Source organism: Stegodyphus dumicola, chromosome X1 (genome assembly GCF_044657685.1).
Source record: "Stegodyphus dumicola isolate Sdum_Otavi_A_Nest chromosome X1, ASM4465768v1".
Lineage (NCBI taxonomy): Eukaryota > Metazoa > Arthropoda > Arachnida > Araneae > Eresidae > Stegodyphus > Stegodyphus dumicola.
The window spans coordinates 149,180,020-149,205,151 of record NC_140780.1 but is presented as its reverse complement, the minus strand read 5'-3'; the positions used below and the strand labels follow the sequence as shown (position 1 = coordinate 149,205,151).

Genomic DNA, 25,132 nt, shown 5'->3' with positions numbered 1-25,132 from the left:
AAATTATTCAAAAAAAATTTTCCATTGGAGAATAGGATTTGCTGTATTTCACATTCAAAAAAATCTTTCTGTTCTAGTTAACAATCCTAATTCCAATCCATCTTTGCCTTCGGCCTTTAAAGAAATTATGTTTTAGTTCTGGTTTCATCAACAGATGGTGACACTAGCTTATTTTCTATTCAGGCTTTCTTATCTTATCTGATCATTATATCCTATCTCGTTCATTTGCGTTTTTGCAGCTGAGAATGGTGGTTCAGTAAAACCATCGAAACTAGTCCCGCGAAAATTTGAAAATATAACACTGATTTTTGTTATTTGACTTCTGAATAAGTTATTATGTATATTTAATATTTATAATTATTATAAGTTTAAATGTTCCGTTGCTTATCCTATTTTCAAATTCTTAATAATGCTATCTTGATGATGTGGCATATTCACATCATCTTGACCGCACATGGTACTTCCACCAAATTTGCAAATGTATCCGTCTTCTGTTCTACACATTTGTGTAAAACTGTACATAATTTTACACAAATGTGTGGTTACAAATCAAGGAAAAGTTAACTTATTGGCATATCTGTGTGTATATATTTATTAATTTTGAGAAGGATTGCAACATTTGGTGGTAATTTTATTATTTTAATTAACCAAATAAGTAAAAAGTATAAACTCAGAGTGATTATTTTTCAGTTATATAAAAATAAAATGCTAAGTTTAAATTGAACAATTATAAAACCTCTCCTCTAAAAGTTTTTAAAAAGTACATGTTATGAAAATATATGGATGACAAAAAAATTCACTTTATTTAAAACATTTTTGCGTTTAGAACAATAAATAAAAGTAGCGAATACTCTATCAAGGGTATCGAAAGACGTATACAATTTTAAAGGTACCGTAAGGTGTTTTTCATTCTTTAAACATAACATTTTTGCTAAAATCTGCATTTTTGTAGTTCAACAGCTTAGAATCTTATAAAACAAATTCATAATCAAAATCACTGATGTTAGTTATCAAAAAATAACCAAGATGTGATTTTTGCTTAAATGTCACTAAACTATTCAAATTGCTATTATCCAACACACAATGAATGTTTCTTTTATGCAGAAGTGTTCCGTTTTTTGATTTGTATGGAACTGTCGTGTGTCAAAATACTATCAAAATGCTGTTAAGGAAGCTTCTGAATGTAAAGAAAAAACATCCCATCCGGAGACCGCAGCTTCAGAGCAGTGCTTCACTCGTGATGCGAGTTTGGCCCCTCCTTCCTTTCTTACCTTTATGAGTCAAACTAAGACAGCCTTCAAATTTTGTGCTAAGGAAAAAAGAAACGCATAAATCTTCTGGCGTTCAACACTGTTAGTCAAAAAACACCACATTTTCCATTTTCCTGCAGCCAAAATTATCCCCCCCCAAAAAAAATCTTTCGCGGTGAATTAGTTTTTCTATTGTTTCACATTAGTAAAAATCTTTGAGTTCTAGTTAACAGCCCCAATTCCATTCTGTCTTTACCCTCAGCTTTTACACAAATTATTTCATAATTATTTTCATTTTTCATAAATAGATAGATCTAGTAGCTTGACTACCTTCCTCTCACTCTTATTATCACTAGCTTCTCTTTCATCATTTGCACTTTTGTAGCTTAAGAAGGTTTTACATGTAACCTTTGAAACTAGTCTTGCAAATGTATGAATATTATAATGGTTCTTGTTGCTTTAACTCCTCTAATAATTAACACTTTACTGACTGCTAGCGGTTCAACAATATACGCATGTCTGACCGGCCGCTCAGCCATACATTCTTGCTGTCATCACTTTCGTCACCACTATCACTTCCTGAATAACTGTCAGAACAATCTGATAAATTGTCTAAATAAAACTCTCCAGTACCATTTTTTTCGCTCATCATGAAAGGTAAATTTTTTAAAAATGGCGTGAAAATGTAGGAGTTTACAAAGCAATGCACTTAACACAAGTGGAGCAATGTACAATGCACAAAAAAAAAAAAAAAAAGGACAGTTCTGTATCTCCCGTTCTACTGGGCCGATTGACGAAATTCAAATTGCGTTCTTTATGTCTCAAAAGCGCGACTTGGAATATATATTATATTTATATACAGCACTATTCTAACATAGGTATTTTAACACAAAATCAGACTTTTTCTGAAATAACATGCCAATTTTTTTACAATATTTTGATTCTACGACTCAAATTATGCCCAATATGAAATTTTGAAAAATTCGGTCAAATTTATGTTGGCCCTTTTTTTCAATTTGCACCAAGAAGAGTTCACTTGGCAAACTTTTTAATATATGGCAACCTATTTTCCTTTTCCATGAGAGGGAAAAAATCACAACTTTCTTTCAAATAATGTTCTTTATAGTATATTTTTATGTTATTATTTTAAGTATTTTTTTCTTTTTTAAATTTCATTTTAATTGTTTAAGTTGCATGGTTTCTTTCGAATAAGTGTTTTAAAAATTTCTATTTACCCATTCGAACCGTGTAGTTTAAATATAAGGTGCATCGTTTATTTTTTTTTTCAAATAGTTTTCTTTATAATTTTTTTGTCACAGTTATTACTTTTTTACACGATTACCAAGTTTGATAATATTTGGTCCAGTAGTTTTCCTTTTTGAAACGGTCATAAAAGAAAAACTATATATAACCACCCTGAATATTATTAAATTTTAATTTGAAGCTATGCGTTATATGTATACCATGCATAAAATTTTCGCTTTTATGAAAAAATAAACAATCGAAGCAAATATACTTAGGATAATGTACCAAAAGTGAAGAAATTTCCCCTCCCTCCGAAAATAAAATATTGAAACTTCGACCTTGAATTTATTAGGTTATAGAATTATTTAATTTGACTTATCTTCTAAGTCCTAGTTCCGACGACAATTCCGTCAAAAATTCCGAATTACTTACACTGAAGTAAAAGATTTAGTAAATATTCACTGTATGTTAATAAAGTAATCAGAGTGTAATAAAAATAGATTATAGAATTTACGCTGATGCAACTTTCTGTCTGAATGGACAACATGTAATGGAAGAGAAGGCTTGTAGAGATCTGTTTATGACATGCCTCTAAAAGTAGATGTCATACTCCTTTTGTCTCTTCCATGTCAAAAAATTTTGGCAACTTTAGTTTTTGGAAAAGAAAAAAATCACAAGAAGACAGATTTGAAGAACATGCAGGACGATTGAATACAAATACTTATTTTCGAAACAGAAGCGGTTCTCCAATTGGTTATTGAATAATGAAAAGATGCATTGTCATGCAATACAAAACATTTGGAATACGTTTTCTGACAGAATAACGTAAGATTAAAAGTCATCTGCTTTATTCACGGCCATTTACAAGTCAACTACTCGGGCAATTGCAGAATCGTTTTGATACCTGAGCTTATAAGACAAACCTAATATCAGTGGATTTAAACACTTCTTTAATCTTCCGAGAACATTCCTTCTTTAGCACATATTCCTAAAATATTAATTCCTGAATCTTCAAATAATTCGACTGAGAAATCATGGGATGTTCCGTTTATGATACGATATGATGCTCTATGACGTAACTTAAATTTATACAACCATATAGTCGAAAAACAGTCGCTCTTCAATTTAAACTGCAATGATGTGGTTCTTTAACTCAATTGCTGCTGTTTTCTGGTGTGCACATCCAAGTGTTTTCTCCTTGAACACCCAACTTCCTTGAAGTAGATTCGCTTTAAATTTATGCTTTTTTCCCTCCTAATTTTCTTCTTTACTTCTACATTTCATTTCAGTGCTGACAGAAGAAAATTTATATTTTTCAATTGTTACACTTCCATAAAATTTGCATTCTTGTCAATTTTTTAAAAATATTCGTTGCATCAAATGTGTTTCAGCTGAAGATACTAGCTTTTCATTTTCTAGACATTTTAACTATAAATAAAGTTTTAAAGCAAAGTCCAAACGATTAATGTTTGAATTAAAAGATTGTTTTTAAACGAGAAAGAAATAAACCACTCCAGCAGCGCTTATCCTGTACCACGAAATGGGCCGATTTTTATATCGGGTGGAAACAATCTAAATCATATTATTTAGAGTCTTTAAGCCTAATAATTTCTATATTAAAGAATATGTTTTTTATATAATCTACAACACGAGAGAATATTACTACTTAAAACATTTTTTAAGAGGCGTTATGTAAAAATTTATATTTATACATATTTTTTTAATGCTGGGACATGACCCATACTTTCAACCTCCTGTTTGCTTAAAAACATTGTGAAAATAAACAACATACGAACTTTCTCAGTTTTAGACAATTCAATTTAAATGCAAAGTAAAGTAGCAGACGATAATGCGGCGCAGGTAAAAATTTGCCCTCACAAATATTTTTTTAAAAAAAAAGGAAGAGAGAAAGAAATTTTAAAAAAGTTAAAAATTTGAATAATATCATCTATAATTAAAAAAAATAGCCTTTCATATAGTATTAATAAATATTTATTACGCATCACTGAGGGAAAAATTTCATATAATTAATTATCCGTAAAAATTTGAAATTTAAGGTTAAAAATAGCTGTGGCAATTCACTGTAACAAAAATCCATAAACCACATCTGGTGTTATTATCGCTCAAAAAAAGATGCCAAATTTCAATATGCGAAAATATGTAAATTCATCTATATCTTAGAAAACTTTGAATAAAACTCTCTAATTTTTTGCAGGTATGCTTATAACTACACCTTTTTTAAGATGATGGTAAAAATTTTATAGGTTATAATTCAAATTTTTTTTTTAAATTATAAAAATTACTTAAAAATAGGAACTAAAAAAAATAAATGCAAAAAAAAAAAAAAAAAAAAAAAAAAAAAAAAAAAAAAAGGCTGAATTTTATTTGGAATGAACCTAAGTTTCGAAACGTGAAAGGAAGAATAAAAAAAGAGATATTAATAAATATATGCCTAATTCAATGAACATTGAGGAGCTAAAATGTTGAGAGCTAAATTTTTAAGAACGACTCGTACGACTTTTACAAAAACTTGGCAGTCTGGCATTATTTGAGCTGTAGAATCAAAATATGTAAAAAAATTGGTATGTTATTTCAGAAAAAGTTTGATTTTGTGTCAAAATACCTATGTTAGAATAGTTCTATATATAAATCTAATATATATCCTAAGTCGCACTTTCGAGACATGAAAAACGCAATTTGAATTTTGTCAACCGGCTTAGTAGTACGAGAGATATATAACTGTCCCCCCTTTTTTTTCTTTGCGCACTGTACCTCAATACTAATAATAAAATGCAGATGATACACAAATGGCAATTGTTTATCGCCATGGCTACCGATCGAAAGGCTATTTTTAGGTAGCCCCAAGAAAAAAGTGATTAATAGGCTATCGGTCAGTAGGCATTGGCGAAAATAGCCGATCGGTAAGCATTGGTGATAAAAAAGCCGATTAATAGGCGATGGGTCAATAAAGTGTTCAAATGTTGGATCTCCTAATATTTGGATATCTGGTTGGAATTTCAACTTCACTCAGAAATTAAGAAATAATGAAGGCAGGCTTCATGTGAATTTTTAAACCCTTGTAAGCTAAATAAAAAAGTTATAAAATTGTATAAGTAAGTTATAATTTTGTTATTTGCAAAGATTATTTTATTAATAAGAATGGATGTTAAAACTCACCTTCCCTGGAATGAAGCAAGTATAATTCCCTTCAATAAATTTTAAGTATGTCATTCCAAGATGATTGAAACGTGGTTCAATACCACTCAAAATATTGTGCTTTTTATATAACCTATGTTTACTTCTCTGTGATTCTCGCCGTGGCAACTGATCTTTAATTTCTTCCATGCACTTAATAATATAGGTTCTCGCTTTAAAGTAACCACGATTGAGAACTCCTTTGGCCAAGTTATTAAATCTTCTACATACCTGCAAATATGAAAAACAAATGCACCATAATTTGTGATAGTTACGTACAAGTCTAGTTATTAAATACATATTTAAAAATCAGTAAATGAGCAAACTAAACTTTACAACAAATAAATGTATAAACCTATATTTGTCTAACTTTTAAGATTATAATATCTTTTTATTTATTTTTTAGCAATTACAGCATCAGAAAACCTTGCAAAAAATATTTCCACTTGTATAACATAATTCATACTTTAAACTACACTGGATTTTTCTTTTTCTTTAACCAGAATTCCTGTAATTGTAACATACGTTAATTATCAGGTATTGGAAATGTAACACTAAAGAGCAGGGTTTTTGAATGTTTAAAACAAATATTTTATACAATAAATTTTCTTTTTTTAATCAGTAAAATATATAAAACAGTCGACTTACAGAAATACTTTAATTGGTAGTTATATTTTTAATAACACTTCCTTATTCCAGTTTGATTAAAAAGAGGAACATGTTCCCCCCCCAAAAGAGCCTATGGTGTTTTCCTGTTATGTTTTTACCACCAATCCTCGAATTCCATATCACAGATTATGTTCTTACTGCATTAATATAAATATTAACAAGACATAGTGCACAATAAAAATTAAACTTTATTTAGGAACTTCGCGCACACTGCCCGACAGCCTGCCTGTTTCGCTCTGCTTGCTACTCGTAAGAAACTTCTCCTCTAGGGTTGCCACACTTATCGGAGGGCGCAAGGCGCGCTCCTTATCGCCATCACCACAGAGTTTCCCCCCAGTTCCTTTAATGGCTATTCAAAGGAACGACATAGGTTATGAAATTATCTCAGAGTATCCGTGCTGTCGGGTATTTTTTTTATGATTACAAAATTAGAATATAAAATTAGAAAAGATCAAAATGCAATTCAATATATAACAAGGTATTGACACATATAATAAACATGAAATAACAAGAAATATGTTAAGATATGAATTTTAAAAAAGTGTTTTAAATTGTTATGTAAGAAGCAAGTTTCTTAGGGAAGTGAACATGTCTTCCCGATCTGGTGACAGTTTGTGTCTTAAAGAGTTCGTTTGCAGATTTATTCTGCTGAACTGTCTTTAAGTCTTTATTTGTTTTCAGTTCAGGCAAATTTGAGTCCGAAAGCAAATAGGCTGGTTTCACACGGTCTATAGACACAGTAGATTTCAGACCGTTAACATCAATTGTGAAAGTTTTGTTCGTTCTAGAAAGGACTTTATGCGGACCTGTGTATGGTTGGCACAGAGGTGGCTTTACTCGATCGACACGTAAGTATACATGCGTACACGACTTTAAGGTAGCACTTACGTAACATTTTTCTTGGCAATGTGCAGATGTTGCTATTGGATTCAATTGTTGCATTCTATGCCTAAGATTTGTGATAAATTGTGTGTCATACGGAGATATCTTAGATGACGTTATCATATCACTAGGCAGCTTGAGAGTTGTGCCGTACACCAGTTCAGCACAAGATGACTGTAGATCCTCCTTTATGGCTGTCCGAATACCAAGCATAACAACTGGTAATGTTTCAGTCCAGTTATTGGTCTCGTGAGCCTTGAGAGAAGATTTTAAATGTCGATGAAATCGTTCAACAATGCCGTTGGACATTGGATGATAGGCTGTTGTTGTGATTCTGTTCGTACCTAAAATGCGCGTAAATTCTGCAAAAAGTGCGGATCTCATTTGAGAACCTTGGTCTGTTGTTATGATCGATGGGCAGCCAAAACGAGATATCCAACAGTTGAAGATGGCTCTGCAAATGGTTTCCGTTTTCATATCCGGGATGGGAATGGCTTCAGGCCATCTGGAGAATCTATCTATTAGAGTCAAAAGGTACATACACGTTGCCTTCTGATGGAGGTAACGGTCCAACGATATCCATATGGATTTCTGAAAAACGTGCATCAGGAAGAGAGAATGTGCCCAGTGGTGCTTTAGTATGCCTAGTAATTTTCGATTTTTGGCAAGATTCACAGGATTTCACCCAATTTTTGATATGACGTTTCATATCGGGCCATACATAACGAGAACAAATAAGCTTCGTAGTAGCTGCAATTCCTGGATGTGACAGATTATGCAGATGATTAAAGATGAGTCTGCGAAAGGAATTCGGAACAAATGGACGAGGAATGTCTGTTGATATGTCACAAAGAATATTACCATCAGAATATTGGCACGGTTTAAATTCCAGTTTCAAAGATGATGTGTTGTTTTTGAGAAGGTCTTCTACCTCCGGATCATGCCGTTGAGCTTCCGAAATTTTTTAAAATCCAAAAATGGAGATTTTGTTATGGAATCAATTTCGATTCTTGAAAGAGCGTCAGCAACGATGTTTTTTGAACCTTGCACATGCCTAATATCAGTAGAGTACTGAGAAATAAAATCTAAATGGCGCAACTGTCGAGGTGAACATTTATGAGGGTTCTGTTTAAAAGCGTATATTAACGGTTTTTGATCCGTATAAATTATAAAATTTCTGCCCTCTAACATGTCTCGGAATTTCTTAATTGCAGAATAAATAGAAAATAATTCCCTATCGTACGCGGACCATTTCTGTTGACTTTTATTGAGTTTCATAGAGAAAAATGCTATAGGTTCCCATGTTTGTTGAGACAACTGCATAAGTGTGCCACCTATTGTGACGTCTGAGGCATCTACCCAGATGCTTAGCTGGGCTCCGGGAATAGGGTGTCTCAGAAGGGTAGCCTGAGCAATGGCATTTTTGGCAGCAATAAAGGCTTGTTCAGCAATCTCGTTCCAATTTAATTGTGGGGATGAATCCTGAACAAGAGAACGAGATTTCTTTTTATTAATATAGTCTTCTAACAATTTTATTAAAGGAGAAAGAATGTGTGCTGCTTTAAGTATGAAACATCTATAAAAGTTAAACATGCCTAAAAATCGGCGAAGCTGAGTGAGAGTGGTAGGTTGAGGAAAATCTAAAATACATTTGACTTTGTCAGGAAGAGGTTCAATTCCGTTTTCACTAAGGTGAAAACCTAAGAAATCAATAGACGTTTGACCAAAGGTGCATTTTGAAACATTTATGCAAAGTCCATATTCCTGAAGTTTGGAAAATAAAGCTTTCAAATGCCTGCAATGTTACTCAGAATCTTTAGAGGCTATGAGCAAGTCATCGACAAAAGCGTAAACGCCTTCTAAATCCCGCGTGACTTCATCTATAAAACGTTGAAAAGTCGCAGATGCATTGCATAAGCCGAATTGCATACGGATACTTTCGAATAAACCGAATGGTGTGCATATGGCGGTTTTCTGGATGTCGGCTGGGTTAATTGGTATTTGATGGTATGCCTTAATCAGGTCGACATGACTAAAAATTTTAGTACCGTGCAATGCAGCAGTAAAATCGGCTAAACATGGAATAGGGTATTTGTCTTTTATTGTTTGAGCATTCAATGCTCGATAATCTCCTACAGGTCTCCATTCCAGACTTCCCTTTTTTGGAACCATGTGAAGTGGGGATGCATAATTGCTGCTCGAAGGTCTCAAATGCCCCAATTGCATCATAGTTTGAAATTCTTGTTTTGCTATTTTTAAGCGATCTGGAGCTAACCGACGAGGTTTTGCAACCACAGGTGGACCTTTAGTTATGATATAATGAACGGTGTTATGTTTAACAGGTTGGTTAGGATCTGGTAATCTAGTAACTGAAGGAAATTCTTTTAAAATTTTGTGATATGGTGTATCACTAAATACAGTTTTTACTGAATAAATGCTTGCATTTTTCACGCAACCGACGGTTTTAAAATGCGTTTTTAAATCTTTGAGACATTTGTTTCTGAGATCAGGCACCAATTCAAAGAAATGGAGAAAATCTGCTCCAAGAATGGGTGTACTAACATTTGCTATAAGAAAAGTCCATGTAAACTGTCGTCTTAATTTGAAATCCAAAGAAAGTGTTTTTTGACCATAAACATGAATAGTAGAAGAATTAGCAGCAAAAAGTGTTTGTTGGGACGAATTCCGTTTTTGAGAATTATTTGCTGGAAGTAAGGACACGTCAGAGCCGGTATCGACCAAGAATGAAAGGTTTGTTCTACGGTCACGAACGAACAGGCGACGTGAAACTTGAGGCAAAGAATAAGTCGCCTCTATTCTTTGCTGGTTTCGTTTCCCTGCCATGAACAAGGTTTTGTACATTTGTCATCTCTACACTTTTTCCCAAAACGTCTATGATAGACTGAACTGCTGCCAAAATAGACTGAACAGTCGAAGGCAAACGTTGAAGGAATAATTCTAACATTAAGTTATCAGGAACATTTAAAGATTCTGCTCGACGTTTCATATTTCTAAGGAAATCGGAAGGTTTTCGAGAACCTAATTCTTCTCCAGATAATAATTGGCGAATTTCTTGCTGAGAAGATTCTCCTGAACGATTTATTAACTCAGTTTTAAGCTTCGCATATGGATCAATAGGGTCTGGTTTCATAAGTAAATCCCGTACTATTGATGCAATATCTGGAGGAAGATGAGCAACTACATAATTATATTTAGTAATGGATTCTGTGATAGGTTTGGGGGTGGCAAGAGCAAAGGTACTTTCACACATAATAAACCATAAAGATGGGTCTGATCGGTTATAAACCGGAATTTGGACGGCATGAACATCAGACATTGTGCAAGGTTTTTAAGCCAAAATAAAAGCAAAAATTTAACTAAAGAAAATGAAATTAAATGATAAGTAGAAAACAGAATTATAAAATGATCTATAATTACTACTCATCTGTGATCCGGAGGACGAAAACCGATGTAATCCATTACTTCTGGTTTGGAGATCTTGAGTGATGGCTTGTAGTCAAAACTGAAAGTGCTTGAGAACTGTTCATACGATTTAACACAGTCCGGGTTACCATTATGGAAATTTCCTGTTATGTTTTTACCACCAATCCTCGAATTCCATATCACAGATTATGTTCTTACTGCATTAATATAAATATTAACAAGACATAGTGCACAATAAAAATTAAACTTTATTTAGGAACTTCGCGCACACTGCCCGACAGCCTGCCTGTTTCGCTCTGCTCGCTACTCGTAAGAAACTTCTCCTCTAGGGTTGCCACACTTATCGGAGGGCGCAAGGCGCGCTCCTTATCGCCATCACCATAAGCCCACAATGGCATCAGGAAAATACATACAATTTCCTAGGCTTGCAAGTTAGATTAACTACTTAATCTTTATTGTAGTATGATTTATCTTTATGTGCATTTATATATGATGAAAAAAGTGGGAATATGTGAGTAAATATGGTAATTACAACTTGTGCAATTTAGAGTGAGGAAAAAATTATTAAAGATTTCTCAAAACATTTATATACATGAAAAACCATGCAGACTCCTATTAGGCACATGGAATATACTGAAAGAGCACATTACTTGCACTTTCTACATGTTACTAGTTATCTAGAAAATATGTAAGGACAAATAAAGGGAACTGAAATAATGAGATTTTGTAATGGAATATGTAAAAGAATGGCACAATGAGGTGGTACAAGACTCTTTTGAATGGTAGATAACAGTGTTTTACCGGCATAAATCATCATTTCCTAAGAAAATTTTAAACAATACGCATTGTAGAGTGAATACAGAGCTCATCAATATGCATTTTATCTATGGGTTGGCAGGTGATGATGGACGCGGGCACCTGGTGTTTACCAAAGGTAAGCATGCCTTTCATCCACCACTATCCAGTGTTTATTGAAGAATTTACAAATTTAGATAAGTTACATGGCCATACAGTGGTTACTTTTTTGGAGACAGAGGATACAAGAAACATTGCAGTTCCAGAATATAAAACCGAGAACATAAAAATAAATAACTATAAATATAAATAAAATACATATAAAATATATGTTAACTCATATAAAACATAAATCATAAAATAAATATAAAACACTTTACTTGAGACATGTAAACAATACTAAGCAACTGTATACGGAAGACAAAAGTTTGATCACAGTTCAATACAATTTCTGAAAGAAGCTGTAGGTTACTCAACATTTATCAGCTGAGCGTGTGCTGAGTCACATACACATATTCCGCACATACGGAATGATACTAGAAGAGACATGAAAGTTTTACAGAGAGGAATGTTGTTCAATGAGCTTGACAAATGTTCTATCCTAGGATCTGTTGGGTTGTAGCTACATAGCCTGTTCACTATACATGTGACGTGATGTCATAACTGTAGTTTACAAAATTAGGGTATATCAATCATATTCCCTTCCAAATACTCCCCATTCATAGCAACAGACTTGTTCTCTCTCCATTCTTCATTCCATTGTTGAAGGCATCCCTGAAAGTCTTCAGAAGTCAGGCTGTTCAGGGACCTTGTCATTTCACGTTTTATCGTCTCCTCGTTGTACCACTGCCACCCCACATAACTACTGACCACCAGTGATGATCTTTTCAAGGAAACTGGAAGTTTAAATGGAGATTTTCCAGACAGTGCAGCATTTGGTCCTTCTCAGGGTTTGGGCAGATGGTAGCAACTTTGGGACAGTTTTTTCACAAAATTTTCTCAACTCCAAATGTTTTCTTAAAATTATGTGCACAAACGATTTTCCTGAATTCAGTTTATCAGCAATTATTAGAACAGTTAACAGATAATCGGAAAGAACAAGAGACCACACACGTTCAATGTTGTCTTCAACATAGGAGGTGGACGGTCATCCTTAACCTAGCCTTGCCTCATTCTTGATGTCTTCACAGCCTTTGTACCATACAAATTTTTCTGTTTGTAAAATACATAACAGTTTACAAATCCTTTTCCTAACATTTATTGGTACCATATTTCTTGGTTGTGCAGATTTTGCAAAATTATAAGATATCTTAGTATAGTTATTCACGTTTTCAAATACATTAAAGTTTTGATGAACTAGTCTACTTTTGAAATACCTTACAGTGTTACAGTTTGGCGTTCTTAATAGCAATGCCATCTTCTATATTATTACGGATTTAGTATTTAATTAATGTTGGTGAAATCATAAATAAAATTGTTTTATTCCCCGTGCAGTGCAGCATGTGACGAATATTAAAAAAAAGCTAAGACAGAAAATTAAAAATACATGAGCAAGTGCATTTAATATTTAATAAATAAATATCTCTTTTGGATTTCAAGAAAATACCAGAAAAATCTTGCGCATTTAAAAAGCTAATACAAGCGGCATGAAAAACCTCTCAATTCGTCAGCTTTTTTGAATTAAGTTCTGTTGAACGTTTGAGTAGTTAAAAGATAACTACTGCGAGATATTGTAATACTGCACGAATATCTGAGAAAATTTAAGTATTTTGTTTTATTTATTTAAGATACTAATAGATCTTATTCATTTTTCATCGGACTTGTGCATTCAATTCATAACAAACCCGTACACATGCAACAATTTTTGGTGTCAGAAGTGGGATTTAAATGCCAATTCATAGAGTGATTGAGGAACAATTGAGGCAGCTCATTACTGCTTTTGCTGCATTTCAAGAAAAGATGGAAGCTGGCCAAGCATAATTTACAGAAGAGCTGAAACATTCTGTTAAAGAGGAGATGTATTCTAGGCAGGAAACGATGGAAGAATTCGTTAAACAGTATCTGTCGGCCAAGACCATATCGAACAAGAAATTGATGACAGGGTTTCTGCAGTTGCCAGAGAAGTTGATAATTTAAAGAAATTTGTAGCGACAGCAGGGTGCAATTCGGATGGTTTAAAATTTCTACCCATGCCTGCTTGTCCCTCTCTGAAGCTATCGACATATGATGGGAAGGCCTCTTGGCAAGTATATAAGACACAGTTTTCTATAGTGGCAGAAGCAAATGGATGGGATCCCTAGGCTGTCATCTCACTGCTACTTTGAGCAGACACAGCGGATATCCTGCAGACTGTTTGGGGAGAAGCGTTTAAAAGACTACAGCAGACTTCAATTAAAACCAAGTCAACAGAAGCCCACCGAAACCCTTCAGGAGCTCACTATGGATGTAGAAAGGCTTTCGGAGTGCCTGACAGAAACAAGGGAAATCCTATCCCTGCAATACTTCATCGACGGCATCCAGGATACTGAAATACAGAAAGCTCTGCAAATGGCAGATGTGAAGGACATATTGTGCTCCAGTAAAAAGGCAGAGAACAGACATTCTGCATTAATAACTTTTTGGTCCTTTTTTTGCAAAGAAAAATAAAATTTTTCGTCTTTTTTAAAACAACTCATGTTGCCCTTGTGTTTTTGTGTATGCACATGTTTGAGAACATCCACCCTTCCACCCTGCGAAATCGAAAAATTGCAACGTCAGATGGTACACATCGCAAATTTATTACATTTCCTTGAGGAAATAATGGAAGAAAAGTCAACTGTGTACGATTTTTGAAACGTACACGAGTATTTCACCTTTCTCACAGAGATAACAAAAGATGATAATTTCTAAAACTATTTCCCGAAGGCACGTGTACTCACACAACTCAGGAGAAGATGAACGAATTAACTAAAGAACATACAAATAACAGCCTTGAGCTTACTTTGTGCTCATTGGCTGATATATGCCAGATGATATGCAGTGGAGCTCGGTGCCCATTGGAAAACTGGAGAAGGACGTTTCTGAATACGTATGCTCTCACTCACAAAGCAGAAAAATTTCTCATCTGATTCGCAAGATTTTGTTTTAGATATAATCTATATAAAATTCAATTGCTTTTAGACGTCCAAATTTTTTTTTTTTTTTTTTTTTTTTGTTCATATAACAAGTATTAAGCCAAGTTCCATAAAAACCGTGAGAAATTTTAAGAAAAAGAAAAAGTCGGGAGAAATATATCGTAAATCGGGTTGGCGAGAGACCAGTCGAAAGTCTCCCGCCTAAATCGGGAGAGTTGGCAAATCTGTGGTTGCCGACGGATTTGCAGAACACCCCAGGGTACGGGAAATAAAACAGATGATTTTTAACAGACACATCAGTGGCTTGAGATGGAACAGGAGTGAAGAGAAACCGATTCTAAAGTGCTGGAACTGCGGTGTTGCAAGCCACATATGAAGAAACTGCAGAACACCTCAGAGCAGAAAATAAGACAGACGAGTGGAACAGCAAATTAAATGCCATCGGACAAAAAAGGAGTGACAAGAAACCAAAGTACTGGAACTGTGGAGCCGGAGGCCACGCACAAAGGAATTGCAGAACATCACAGGGTACGAGAAATAAGATCATTTCCCAGCAATGATGCGGGAAACAAATTAATGATCATAGGATCAGATAATGGATCAGATAGCGGAGGATGTCAGATAATGAAAAACTGTTTTAAAGTGCTTAAAATTTCTACAGTGAATGACAACAGTAACGGACTGTCCATCAATGGGAATATCGATGGAGTTCCTTGCAATATGATCATTGACACAGGAGCTAATGTTACCATCATTCAGAAAAACTTATCTCAACGATTTAAGGATAAGCTTATTTGGATGCCATCCTGTGTCACCCTTCAGACTGTGTCTGGTGATAAAATTGACATAGCTGGGAAGAGAACATGAATATCACTTTCGGAAGTGCCACCTACCATCACACAGCACATGTGGCGGATATTACAGATCCAAGCATACTCGGATTTTACGTTTTAAGGAAATACGATTTTTCCTGATTTCAAAAACAGCAAACTACTTTCAGCATCTGAGGACATGACTATCTGTTGAAAATATGACCTATTGTAACCCATTTTTTTTTTTTTCCCTCATCTCTCCTCCTTGAAACAATTCTAACTTTTACATAAGGTTTAGTTCTTATTTTTTAAAGGGATATGGCAATCACTTCTACTTCGTTTTTCACTGCCACTGTTTGTATGGTCGCCGCTTTTTCAGATGGCCCAGACTTTCCTTTCCCCATCAATGACGAATAGCTGATAGCTTTGCACTTTGTAATCGATTACGAAGTCTCGATACTTTGTTTACGTTTTATGCGGAATTATGGTAAGGTTATATGTGGAAAATCTTGCAGATAAGGGTTGCTCTTCATAATTTTTTTTTTGCTGTATACGAGAGTGGACGCAATACCAATAAATCTCTATGCTACAGTCAATTATTTCCATTATTCGAATTAATTCATCGTGAGAACTTTGAAAGTCTTAATAAACAGAAACTTACTCATATTGCTGATACAAAAGTATTGATATGCTATGTTCAGTTCTCTTGTTAATAAAAAAACAGCAATTGCGAATGTAATGACAGTGTTGCGTTCCGACAGATACTTCAACTTCTATTCATGAGATGGCGCCACGTGTAAAATCCAGTTCTTAACCGGAGCAGCAAAGCAACGTCATTACTCACTTGGACTTCTCGCAAAACAACTGTACGCGACGGTAGCATAAACTGTGTTCCGAGCTCTGTGTTGATCTCTGCAATGTAATTTAAATTGTAATTTAGTACTCAATATATTTTGTTATAGGAGATTGTCTATTCTTATTTTCTTTAATTATATCATGCATTAAGCACACACAACCACCAAAAGTGGTGACATTTTGATTGAGCACGCTACTGAGAATGGATTTTCAACGACCCTAAGCCACGTGCATCCAAGGCATTCTGAAGAAATGACTAAAAATAACAACGAATATGGACATTAAACGTATGCTACAATGTACCCCTTCAATTATTTCTAGAAGTATTGATATATATTGCTTGTGTTTTTTTCAAAGTCGTGCATATCATCGCAAGGAGCTTCAGCAAATCATCAATGTGATCTGTTCCGTTCCGCTGACTTCGCCAGTCGTGCAATAATTCTTCGATCATTCAACTTTTGTGACAAATGTGATACAACAGTGATTTTCGCTAAATGTGCTACATCAGTAATTTTTCTGCAACGTGCTACGGCAAAATTCTTCCCTCAGTGTTCGAAAGTAGTGAATTTTTTCCCCATGTGCTACAGGAGTGATTTCCATTTTCCTTCGAAAGTGCCTTAGCAGTGTGAAGTGGTGATTTTGTGTGTGCGCAATACAAAATGAACGCAGCATTTTTTTTCTCAAATAAGGGTTTCTTTTCAAATGCATTTCGGTAAAATATTATTTGTGTGTGTAATTGATGACCCTGTCTTATTTGTGTGTGTATCGTTACGTAAAATTTTCTGCATGGTTAAAATATTTATTGTTATCATGGTAAAATATCAATAGTGTATCCTCATGCTACAATATTTGTGCTGTTAAGTGTTTATTAATTAAAGTGAAAATTATCTATCAGTATGCCCGACGATATTCCACCAGAGCCACAAATCACACGCGTTGCGGTGAAGCCACCGCCTTTCTGGAAAAATAATCCTTCATTGTGGTTCACTCAGATCGAAGCACAATTTTCTATCGCTCGCATTAGTGAGGATTCTACAAAATTCAACCATGTAGTTGCAGCAATTGAGTCTGATATTCTGAATTCAGTGCATGACTTAATTCTCAAACCACCTGATTGTGATAAATACTCCAAACTGAAACAGTGGCTCATTGAAATCTATTTAGATAGTGAATCTTCAAAAATAAGTACTTTACTACAAGGACTTGAACTTGGAGATCAGCGACCTTCATACTTGCTGTCACGAATGCGTGATCTGGCAGGAAGCCATTTTAGTGACGACTTGTTGAAGTCACTATGGCTTTCGCGTCTCCCTAAGAACATACAAATAATTCTTGCTGCTTCCAATGAAGATCTAACCCGTTTAGCAGCAATGGCTGACAAAATTAATGAACTTGTTACTCCAGCTTATGCCAGTGCTGCTAATGCTGCACCTTCCAGTTCATCCCTCGAACAACAAGTGGCTGAATTGACCAAAAAAGTATCTGAACTCTCTACAAGTCTTCATGCTTCACGGAGATACAATCGATCAAATCAGGGCCCACGCAATAAATTTCGTGCCCGAAGCAGGAGTCAATCTCGTCACAATACTCGAACGCAGTACAAAGAACCCACAAGTGGCATATGTTTTTATCATATGAATTTTGGCTCTCATGCTCGCAAGTGTGCCCCTCCATGCACTTTTGTACAAGCGGGAAACTAAATGGGCGGTCTTCTGCTGGCGAACAGAATATCCACCACATCGACAGAATAGTACTGGCTGATCGTTCAACTCAGTTATGTTTTCTAGTAGATACTGGAGCTGACATATCAGTGCTCCCGAGAACTAAAACAAATGCTCACCAACTTAATAAACTTGTACTGTATGCAGCCAATGGTACCCAAATTGCAACCTACGGCACCAAACTATTGACACTTGATTTAAACTTGCGCCGGACTTTCAACTGGCCATTTATTATTGTGGATGTAACTCAAGCAATTATTGGTGTCGACTTCTTGACACATTTCCACGTTCTAGTGGATGTCAAGAATAATTGCTTAATTGATGCTACAACTCAGCTGACATCACAGGGCCAAGCTTCTCACATATATCAAACGTACCTACCAACATAAGTGCTGTATCGGGCAGCACACGGTTTCATCAGTTATTAGCAGAATTCCCTGACATTTTAAACCCATCCAAATCAGGGCAGCATACTCATCAGCCAGAAGTGTATCATCACATTGAAACACATGGCCCACCTGTATTTTCCAAGCCTCGTCGTCTTTCTCCAGAGATGCTAAAAGCTGCTCGCAAAGAATTTGAATTCATGCTAGCACAGGGAACTATTCGCCCATCTAAAAGTCCATGGGCCAGTCCACTTCACATGGTTAAAAGTCTAATGGTGACTGGCGGCCTTGTGGAGATTATCGTCGACTTAATGCCGTCACAGTAACTGACAGATATCCAGTCCCACATATCCAAGACTGTACCCATCTTTTTCATGGAACAAACATATTTTCTACCCTCGATCTTGCCAGAGCATATCATCAGATCCCAGTGCATGCTGAAGATGTGCCCAAGACTGCAGTGACTACACCATTTGGTCTCTTTGAGTACTTATATATGCCATTTGGCCTTCGCAATGCTGGCCAAACATTTCAGCGTTTCATACACCAAGTACTGTCTGGCCTCGATTTCTGCATCCCATATTTTGATGATATCCTGGTTGCATCTACAGATGCGGAAGAACATTTTCAACATCTGCGTCAGATTTTCACTCGCCTTAAAGATCGTGGCATTCACCATATTCGCCTAAAAGACCTAAAAAACTAAATCCATCCAAATGTGTACTTGGTCAACCCTCAGTTTCCTTTCTTGGATGTCTTATCACCCAGAATGGAGTCAAACCTTTACCGGAAAGAGTCAAAGCAATTAACGACCTACCTCAGCCCCAAACCATCTCTGAACTGAAGCGTTTTCTAGCAATGTTAAATTTCTACCGACGCTTTCTGCCAAATGCCGCAAAAACACAAGCCTGCCTACATGAGTTGCTGAAGAATAGCAAAAAAAAAAAAAAAAAAAAAAAAAAAAAAAAAAAAAAAAACGATCAACGAGCTGTCCCTTGGACTGAATCTGCATCTGCAGCATTCGTGCAATGCAAACACGATCTGGCAAATGCAGCCACACTTTCTTATCACTCACCTAGTGATCAGCTCTCTATAATGGTAGATGTATCCGACACGGCCATAGGAGCAGTGCTTCAAGCCCATACCACTAAAGGACTTTCCCCAATGGCATTCTTCTCCAGAAAACTTACTACAGCAGAAAGGAAATACAGCACATATGACAGGGAGCTACCTGCTGTGTACTGTGCTGTTAAATACTTCCGGCACACCTTGGAAGGACACGACTTCATCATTTTCACCGATCATCGACCATTAACCTTCGCTTTTAGAAAAAACTCTGACTCATGTTCTCCTCGTCAGCTTCGACATCTGGATTTCATCGCCCAGTTTAGTACAGATATCAGATATGTCTCTGGTACTGATAATTGTGTCGCTGATGCCTTGTCTCGGGTAAACAATATCAACCTCACTACCCCAGATTTCTCTGAAATTGCAAAAGCTCAATTGCATGATGAGGAACTCAAGAACCTAATCTCAAATCCACAAACCTCCCTTCAGTTACAACCGCTGCACATTGATCCAACGCTTAAAATTTACTGTGACATAGAGAACAATAGAATACGTCCCTATATTCCTGTCAATTTTAGAAGTGAAGTGTTTAATGCCTTGCACAATTTGGCACATCCTGGAATCCGTGCCACCAAAAAGCTGATCGCAGACAGATTCGTCTGGCCAGCAATGAATCAAGACATCACAGAATGGACTCGTTCATGTATTAGATGTCAACGGTGTAAAGTATCCCGTCACACTCACAGCCCCATTCAACAATTTAACTTTCCAGCAAGACGCTTTGATCATGTGCACTTAGACTTGGTTGGCCCATTGCCTCCTTCAAATGGTTACACTTACCTCCTCACTTGTATTGGTCGGTACACAAGATGGCCTGAAGCCATTCCTATTGAAAATATATCCGCTGAAACTGTAGCTCGAGCATTCATCTCCCAGTGGCTTTCAAGATTTGGCATGCCTATCACCATCACTACTGACCAAGGCCGACAATTTCAATGTCACTTGTTCGCATCCCTCACCTCTCTTCTTGGCATTCACCATATTCGCACAACACCATACCATCCATCTGGAAATGGGATGGTGGAACGCTTTCACCGATCTCTCAAACAAGGTCTGAAGTGCCACAGTAGCACACACTGGACAGAAGCCTTACCCCTAGTCTTGCTTGGTCTTCGCACAGCATTCAAAGAAGACATTGGTAGCACTTGTGCTGAAATGTTATATGGTGCAACCCTCCATCTGCCAGGTGAATTCTTTCACCCAGAATCTACTCCAGTTATCGGCCCTCCAACATTCCTTCAACGTTTACGTGAGACCACGAGCAATAACTCGCCAACCCCAGCATCTTCGCATAACCAGCCAAGCTATTTTGTACATCCTGCGCTTGAGACATCTTCGCACGTATTCGTGCACAACGATGCAATTAAGCCAACTTTAACACCTTCATATGATGGTCCATTCAAAGTTGTCAAACGAACACCGAAACATTTCACCCAAAGTACTTGTAACGTACCGATGGTACTTGGGGGGGAGTACTGTGGCGTTCCGACAGATACTTCAACTTCTATTCATGAGATGGCGCCACGTGTAAAATCCAGTTCTTAATCGGAGCAGCAAAGCGACGTCATTACTCACTCGGACTTCTCGCAAAACAACTGTACGCGACGGTAGCATGAACTGTGTTCCGAGCTCTGTGCTGATCACTGCAATGTAATTTAAATTGTAATTTAGTACTTAATATATTCTTTTGTTATAGGAGATTGTCTACTCTTATTTTCTTTAATTATATCATGCATTAAGCACACACGACCACCAAAACAGTAAAAATTAGTGAAAGTTTATAGATGTCTGTATTGTTGCCTAAGTAGTAATAATGCATGATTATAAAATAAATATTAGAATCTACTGAAGTAATAATTACGTATGTTAGAACACAAGAAAAGAATCTAAATTTTTATTTATTTTAGTGATCTGTATTTTTTTAAATTATGTTCACAGAGTTCTATTTTAAGTTTCCTCCAAACAGCAGAGATGCATGTCCTAAATTTTGTACTGAAAAACACAAAATTATGTTCAAAGAAAAGAAATTCATAAATTCTGCATTGCCCACGATTGCTAGTTAAAAAAATCATGCTTTCTATTTCTCCACATCGGAAAATTATACTGGGAGGGGGGAGACACCATTTCATTTGACATTTGATGTTTTATATCAATAAAAATCCCATGGTTTTAACCATTAAGTCTAATTTTAATCCCTCTACATTGTTAGCTTTTAAAGAAATTTGCTTTTTATTTGCATTTTGGTCTCTCTCTGTCAATAGTGGTATTAAGGATTTGGTTTTTATCATTTAACCAAACTCTCAGTTTCTTCTGTTGCTTCTCTTTCCTTACACCCAGTGTGCATGCCATGCTGAATGCCATATTTCAGATTCAAAATGTATAGACAGAGAACAGTACTAGGACGACAAAAGTGGTAATTTAACAACATAAATAACATTGGCATCAATTATCCTCTCCCTAAGACAATCACTTCCATAGAAAAAAATTTATAGCAGCTGTGCCTGGCTGTCTTACAGACGGTTCACTGTATTTTATGATTTAAAATTAATTAGCTCGTTTTAATACTGATGCAATTTAAAGTTTTTTTCTTAGTTCAAACAACCCATGTTACTGATCAAAAAGTAGTATCTTATGATTATTAGTCATATTATTAAACATTTCAAAATGGCTTTTGGAAATTTACCTCCTTACACAATGATTTGCAGTTTGGCAAAAAATCTTTGACAAGTTGGTCTTACTATGGGCAAGTATTAAATTTTGTTTCCGAAATGATAACCAGTAATTTTGTTTAGAGTTAAAAATAATTTCTATGGTATATGTACATCTTTTTAGTTCTTAATATACTTCAGAAGTTCTTTTTCTTATGCCATAAGGCATGTGTAAAATAAGCTTATTTCCTTGTATTATTATTAAGCCAGAAGAAGCCTTTCTGACAATTGATCACTGAAACTTATGCCGTACCTTTCTGTTAATTAAAAAATAAATTTGGATAATAAAATAAATATATTAGAAAAGTATTATATTATTAAAATATATTAAATTAATATATTAGAAATATCTGTAATTTAAAGCAAGCTTTCATTCTTCAAGTACATGTCCATTTCCAATACCCAAAGGCTAATTCCATCATAATAACTTATCTTTTACCCGGTCGTTATTCAGCGAAACCTTTCTATTATAAAATTCTATGATCATCGTTTGTAATAAAGGCCCAAGATACAGCCTCTACCACCTGTGAAATACATAGCTCTCTTTGTACAGGATCACTGTGGCTGTTACTAGAAGGCACTAAATAGTATGTTCAAGCCCTAAACAGGCTTCCTTATTATTCTCTGTTTGTTATTTAGTGTGTGATATATTTTTGTGTATGTGTATATATTTTTGTCTACCATTGGAAATAAAAATATATGCATTACAAATCTGAGTTATTAAGCACATTAAGGCTGTTTTCACCTTTCGTTCCAAAACAGATATTCAAATTAAATACATTAGGCAATTTGTGTTTATTTACATTTGTTTCATTAATAATGTTTTTGTTGGCATTAATTTCTCTATTGGTTGTTTAAGGCCATTTTTTATCCATTCATTTATTGAAATATTTACATTTATTACTTTTTTTTCCATTAGATAATCCAAGAATTTTATATATGATACAATTTATGGTATAGGCTTGTATATATGCAATATGAATATTTGTTTTAAATTTTCCAGAAGAAAAAATTTCTATCTTCTATTTGTGATCTTATTATGGGATTGTGTTATAAGGTATTTCTCTTGCCTTCGTGATCAGCACACTCGGCACATATTCGAGAGGTCCATGGTTCGTGTCGCGGGAAAGGCATTGCTCGTTTTTCATGTCTCTCAGCTTCCAAAAAAAAAATCCTAATGTCTCTACAGTGTCTTCTTCAAAATTAAACAAACAATCTGATGGAATGAAAATATTTTGGTGATTAAAACTTTTTAATCACTGCAGTTTACATCTACATTTCTTTTTTTCACATAATTTGAAGTTTGCAAGTAGTTTGAAGGTTTTCAAACTATGTTTCAGAGAAATTTTAGATCTCATGCAGCTCCTCTGGGGCATCTGCAAGTCAAAATCAAAATTTAATACTATTTTTAATATCACTGGACATACTTAAAGAAATATTTTTTATTCTATTGTTATTGTTACAAAAATAATATTAAGCAGATCTGTTTTTATGATTAAAATTATAATGAAATAATGATTTTCTTTTCACTTTTTGTATTTCAATTCTTTTTTAACATTTATTTTTCTGAGGATGGAAATGCTTCTCTGGAAAAAAATTACAATTTTAGAGTTTTTTCTGATTTCACAGATTTGAAGACAGTTGGATAGAAAAGCCACAATTTTTGAAATGGATGAATAAATACAGCACTGGCTTTTGTTATGTTTTATGCATTTAATAAATTTCTGCCCGACTGTTTATTCTTTAATTCTACCTAACACAATCAATTAATACTTGTTTCTAATATAGAATTTTAGCATCAATTCTACATAATAACATCTTTTTAAATTGAATTTTATCATTATTAACAAAATACTTTGGCACTATGAACTGAGAATTTTTTCCTCGACTTTTTATCTTTCAATACTTTAGGAACTGGTCATTGATTTACATCTATAATAAAAGAAATAAGTGCTTGTATGAGTTTTAACATATTGTTAAAAGTGCAATAAACCTCAGCTCCATTGTTGTATGAATAATGTTAAAATCCCTGTTAAGTACTTTTTTAGCATCTTCTATGTAACAGTATAGACTCCATGATTATTCCTTAAAATTGGAAGTATCAGAAATAGATGTAAATATGTATTATCTTCTGCATTAACTTACAAAAATAAAAGTGTGAATATCTGAATGGAATTATATAGAAAGAGCTACAGGACGCTATGTTTTCGTGATGGTCATTCCACTATACTGGAAATATTAAATCAAACAATAAGTGCAAGAAAAATTTCAGTAAGAGGATATACTCTCTTCTGAAACAATACATTCGACTGTAGTTGTTCCATATAATATTTCTATACAGTCAAAAGTCGTTAATTCGGACCTCAAAGCTACAAACTTTCTGCGCATGCGTCGATTTGACGCACGCGCGTAAGACCTTTACGGCTGCGAATATGCGTCTGTGCGTGTGCAAAATACGTTTACGAATGCGCGTTTAATGAATAACGGACTGTATAAGCTAAGCTAAAATTATCTAATTCAGTTAATGTTGCAGATTGCATTGTTCCTTAATCTTCGAATTGGATTCGGCTTATTATTTTTTGCAGACTGTTAGAGCAATTTTATAAAAGTAAGCTTGAACTTTCGATTATGTCAAACAGAATTTCTGATATATATTTACTAATATGTAAAAAGGATCTACAAAGTCCATTAAACAAAAAGTGGAATTGCTGCAAAAAATGGATAAAGGCATATCCTTTGTTTATCTAAACTTTAACGTTTGTTTATCTAAGCTTTGTTTATCTTTCACGCCGCGGCGCGCAATGAATTGGAAGTTGATTTGTCAGCACTATCCTTATCTTCAGGGCAGATGTTTTTATTTTATTTGGCTTATAATTCCTTACTAAATGTAGTATTTCATCTCGATGTACTCCGTCTTTGATATGATTAA

At 34.9% G+C, this 25,132-nt stretch overlaps 1 protein-coding gene across 1 annotated transcript in view; it reads right to left on the bottom strand.

Annotated features, from left to right (window-relative positions):
* The window catches only part of LOC118199428 (uncharacterized), a 116,457-nt gene that overhangs the window by 53,040 nt on the left and 38,285 nt on the right, over positions 1-25,132 (bottom strand). Inside the window, exon 2 of the mRNA XM_085808593.1 lies at positions 5,673-5,921. Within this exon, the coding sequence (XP_085664719.1) occupies positions 5,673-5,921 (249 nt within the window). The remainder of the gene's footprint in view (positions 1-5,672; positions 5,922-25,132) is intronic.